This window comes from Penaeus chinensis, chromosome 39, assembly GCF_019202785.1.
Source record: "Penaeus chinensis breed Huanghai No. 1 chromosome 39, ASM1920278v2, whole genome shotgun sequence".
Lineage (NCBI taxonomy): Eukaryota > Metazoa > Arthropoda > Malacostraca > Decapoda > Penaeidae > Penaeus > Penaeus chinensis.
Genome location: NC_061857.1, coordinates 5531582 through 5536581, shown reverse-complemented (window position 1 = coordinate 5536581; position 5000 = coordinate 5531582). Strand labels below are relative to the sequence as shown.

The window sequence follows — 5000 nt, the reverse complement described above, 5'->3', positions numbered from 1 at the left end:
ACCTGAAAATTGCATCTACCTGCTATATTATAAGACTGAAAATTCTAAACTGATCTTCTGTCTCCCACAAGATGACTTGACCACAAAACCAGCTTAAGTTCTTTAACATGCCTCTATCACAGGGCTGAATTCTGTAAATACTATGCCAACCACCCACCTCATCTCCCTAAGGTAATGCTGCTTGTAAACCATCTCCATATGTGCCAAGAACTCTGGGGTCAAGGCAGGGGAGTTGACCTCATGAGGGAGATTCCGGGCCTTGATTCGCTGCTGGACATTGGATACAGGCATGTCTAGGTAGATGACCAGGTGTGGCCTCATCAGCTCAGGCACCGTCACCTTCTTACACTCGTAATACAGGTTCCTTGCTGCAAATGGAGAAAATGAGAACTTCTGTCAAAGAACTGCATTTTTTTATTTCCCACAATGATTGTTGAATTTATAGAAATACATATTAGGTGATTTCTAGAAACATCAATTCCTCAACCAAAATAACCAAATTTATATTTCTCACAAAGATTAATTTTATCTTGAAGTTTGGGGAAATGTATTCTAAATATACTCTATAATATTGACCATAAGGCACAGAAAATCTAGAAAATCATCTACTTTCCTTTCCTACATCAGATCTTAACTTTATCGTTGTCATTGAAAACTTACCTGCTTTACTCATGTATCCAAATTTTGCCATTGTCTCCACAAAGACCATGTCACTGTACACACTGCGCTCCATCACCACTCCCTGGCCTGTAAGGAGTTTATAATATTACTTTCACCTTCACAAGTAAAACAAAATTAAATAGAATGGTGCACAGAGTTCACAATGAGAAACATAGAAAAAGGTATGAATTTGAATTAATATCTTCACGGCACAAGAGACGTATCTGACATATTTCAACCCAATACTGCCAGGCCACACCTAGCAGCATAATAACAAACTCCTTGGTACGGCTGTACACCGTGGCAGGACATTCGGCTTGATATACCAAACTGCCACACCCAAAGTCAGCTCATTGCCATTAATCTCCAGAGTGTAGAGTTTTTATTTATTTTCTTCACCCGGCAGTGTTGGGTAAAATTATATTTTCATCAGATATACATATGTATTTCTGAGGAAGATATAATCAAAAAGCATCAAATAAATCTCTTGCACTGTGAAGATATTCATTCTCACAACTATTTCAAGATCTACAATAGGTGGTAAATGTTGTACTCTACATGCTGTTACACACTTTCAACTGCACTGCAACATTCTTGGAGTGTATACCTCACTAATTCAATTTATCAACCTTTATTCTGACCTTCCCTTTCTAGAAAACAATAGTTTTGATAATTACAAGAGAAGTTCTACCATAATATCAAATCTTTGCTAATAGACTACACTCATTCCTTCACAAACATGAAATTTCCAATTTTTCTGCACGCCTGATCAGAGTTCACTGACATACAGTTATTACTCTCAATGACAGAGAACACCCATAGAAAGTGTCTACTGTACCTGTGCTCAACACATGAGCAAGGGCATCAATGTACTGTGCCAGCCTGAGTTGGAACATTTCAAACTGGAAAGATGCAACATTGCGGTGGGTTGGATTTTGAAGAAAATTCTTTTCATCAAAACTCTTGGCAGCCTCTGGTAGCTCAGAGTCAACCTGGCGCATGTCATAGCCATAGGAGTTGATGTAAACCATGTCCATGCTGGCACCTGGGACAAAAAGCATGTCCAGCTCCTCAGCCACTTCCTGTTAACAACAACCAGGTAAGAAAAGCTTGTTTGGAAAAAAATTGTAATATGTAAATATTCAACATCATCAATGAAAAAAGAATATAATAATGCACAGGCAACTCTCAGACATACCTTTGCAAACTTCGTTTTTCCTGCAGCAATTGGCCCATCAACCACAATTATCTTGGAGTTTTCGTCAAAGCGGTGTGTGGTTTTGTCCATGAGCGCTGCAATGAGGCCATACTGGGAGTCCTTGTAGGGGAAGGGGGCTGGCCGCTTGTAGTCCTTGTCCCGCAGTGCCTTGCTCACGATGGTGGCCACCTGGAAGACAACAACGTTACTTCCTTACTGCTGCTCTGAATCCTCTGTAGTCTAAGGCATATACTGCACACATCTTATCATTCCATTTGCAGAACACATACATAGACTTTCAAAGGTTTAGCCAGACGACTGGTAGCATTCAACACAAAAATAACCAACAAGTGTGCGTGTATGTGTTTATTTGTGCATACGTGTGCTGATGAGTCAGTTCATATGTACTTGTGCGCATACATGTGTATGAGAGTGAGTGTGTGAGTGTGTGAGTGTGTGAGTGTGTGTGTGTTATGTGTGTGTGTGTGTGTGTGTGTGTGTGTGTGTGTGTGTGTGTGTGTGTGTGTGTGTGTGTGTGTGTGTGTGTGTGTGTGTGTGTGTGTGTGTGTGTGTGTGTGTGTGTGTGTGTGTGTGTGTGTGTGTGTGTGTGTGTGTGTGTGTGTGTGTGTGTGTGTGTGTGTGTGTGTTTTTTTCATGTGTGTGATCATACATGTGTGTCTAAGTCTATGCATGTCTTATCTTTTATGCTGTATGCATATACATCCGCTCAGGTAAAATACAAATAAGATCAGAAGAATCACCTGTGACTGGAGCACAGATGCAGAGGGCAGCAGCCGCCGACCTGCCAGACCGGTTAGGGATGAAACTCCCTTTCTTACCACCGACAGTGCCATCTATGGGTTTGGTCAGACAAACAAGAAAAAATACATATATTAACGTAGAATTTTTTTCTCCAAAATTACAATTACGTCATACTGCAAAATGTTACAAACATCCCCTTTAAGTGCATAAATGAAAGAGAAGTTACACAGTTTAATGGCATAGAAATGATGGCAATTCTTTACAGGACGGATGCACTCGCCAGATACAAAGTCCCCCAATTCCATGTCACAAAATTGGTATGACTGAGCAATATTGCCTGAAGGGTTGATGGAGGCACTGCTCCCAAACACCCTCTGGCAAACAAAGCCTTCATCTCAGTATACACAGCAAGATAGAGCTGAAAGTCAGGAGCACCAAGTGGCCTTCGCTTGGGAGCAACTCTTTCCTAAGATTTTTCCTTTATTTGTGGCATTACCATTCATGTCTGTTGATTATTTCTTGCACCGATGACTACAACTTTTTGTCCTCTTCAAGAATATCATCTTCAATTTGCCTGAGCTTAGTGCATCCATACCGTAAATATAACCAAAATTAAAGTTGATAATGGTTTTCATTTTCCTAGTACTAAATCAACATATTTCATAGATCAGCTTTAATTGCATAACACTGAGGGATTTTGTGAACAGGAATAACAAATATCAACCTCTCAATCTCAGCTTTGAACAAGCAGGTACAGTGCTTTGTGACTCTGATAATATAAATAGTGTAATTCACACTACATCTTCTTACCAATCTGATGAGACTGATCCAATCTCTCATCTTCTTAACAACAAAAGCAAAAAATAAAAAAGCGTATAAAGATAAATAAATGTAAAATAAATTAAATAAAGGCAATATTGTGTATCAACTTACTGTTTTTCATATAAAATTTCATTGGTATTTTAAAAGTTCATTAATGCACTACTGCTAGGAACATGGAAAATCCACTCTAGTTTTCTTTTGTGAAATGTACTTATACCTAAATGGCTCCACAAGTGCTCAGCCACCAAGAAAACAATTAATCAATATGTCTATATGACAACGTCTGCAATGCTACTAAAATGGGTAAATATTCAGAATACCTTTGCACGACCAATCACGATAATTCTACTTTCAATGAATTCCTCTCAATTTCTACAACCAAAATATATAGATATTATACTGCAGAACCCCCTCAACACCCACAATATTGGCATGAATGGTATCTGGGATATTGCAGAGTAAAATATGAATATCATACAGATAATTGATCAATGTACAGGCAAATGCAGGGCACTCCTGACCCCAACCCTTGTCCTAGACAAAAAAGAATCAACCACATATTTATGGCAGGAGAGAGCATAGGACAAACTCTGCATCAGGCACTCCTGCATGATGGTCATATGCTATGTCTTGCTGTGAATACGCTGAGGATTCCAAGTCAGGGGTTGGGGGAGGCAGCAGGCTTCCTTGAAGTTGGGTCGCACGGAAGCCCAGCCCCCTGTATTAGACAATATAGTGGCTTATTCTGTGTATATTATTAATATAGTGACGTATTCCTGCATATTATTTACATTTTATGCCACAATCTCCCTGGTACTTTCATGCCCTCCCCGGCTATCAGGGCCAAGAATCTGGGGGGTTTGGGGGGTTCTATGGCATCTTCCTAAATAAATGTGTACTAGTTGGTGAAAGGAATTCATCTACCAAAATCATCACTATCGCTTATGAGAAGGGATTCAAAACAATTACCCTAAAATGGAAGAACTATATGACTTATAGAGAAATGAAATTTTAAGTTAGGAAGCACTGTATGGTGCAAAGATACACAATTTGCAAATGCCTTGGGAACAGAAAATGTGTTGCAATGGTAGTGTACAGTGCGCGAACTTATGCAGAGTGTATAATAAACCAGTATAATGCTTTGTTGGTGGTGCAATTCATCACACAAAACAATGCATTAACAAATTTGAAACACTTATACAGTCGAGTGCTCCAAGTGCTAGCAACAGGGTAATCTAACATTAACCAACACATCTACATAATTTTCTTAATGTAGCAGCAGAGCCTACCTACCCCTGTTAAATTGGGTATTTATTCAATTTTTGGTTAAAACATACAAAACGAATGCACCAGCTACGGAAACACGGTGATCAGCGAGAGACTTCTTGCGTTTAAGATTAGGTTTGGTTAATGGTTTGCTAAAAGCCTGGTGTTATAAGGCAGTAGCAGGAACATGCGATCTCACAAACAGTTCCTAATCATCCTTGTTGCTATTATGAGCCTCGTAGTCATCATCAATTAAATTAAATTAAATCATTTGGCGAATCTTTGCCAATGG

At 39.3% G+C, this 5000-nt stretch overlaps 1 protein-coding gene across 1 annotated transcript in view; it reads right to left on the bottom strand.

Moving 5' to 3' along the window:
• The window catches only part of LOC125046424 (NADH dehydrogenase [ubiquinone] 1 alpha subcomplex subunit 10, mitochondrial-like), a 7313-nt gene that overhangs the window by 1694 nt on the left and 619 nt on the right, over nucleotides 1-5000 (bottom strand). Inside the window, exons 2-6 of the mRNA XM_047644200.1 lie at nucleotides 2620-2712; nucleotides 1859-2047; nucleotides 1499-1742; nucleotides 661-747; nucleotides 158-368 (exon numbers count right to left, since the gene is read on the bottom strand). Of these exons, the coding sequence (XP_047500156.1) occupies nucleotides 158-368; nucleotides 661-747; nucleotides 1499-1742; nucleotides 1859-2047; nucleotides 2620-2712 (824 nt within the window). The remainder of the gene's footprint in view (nucleotides 1-157; nucleotides 369-660; nucleotides 748-1498; nucleotides 1743-1858; nucleotides 2048-2619; nucleotides 2713-5000) is intronic.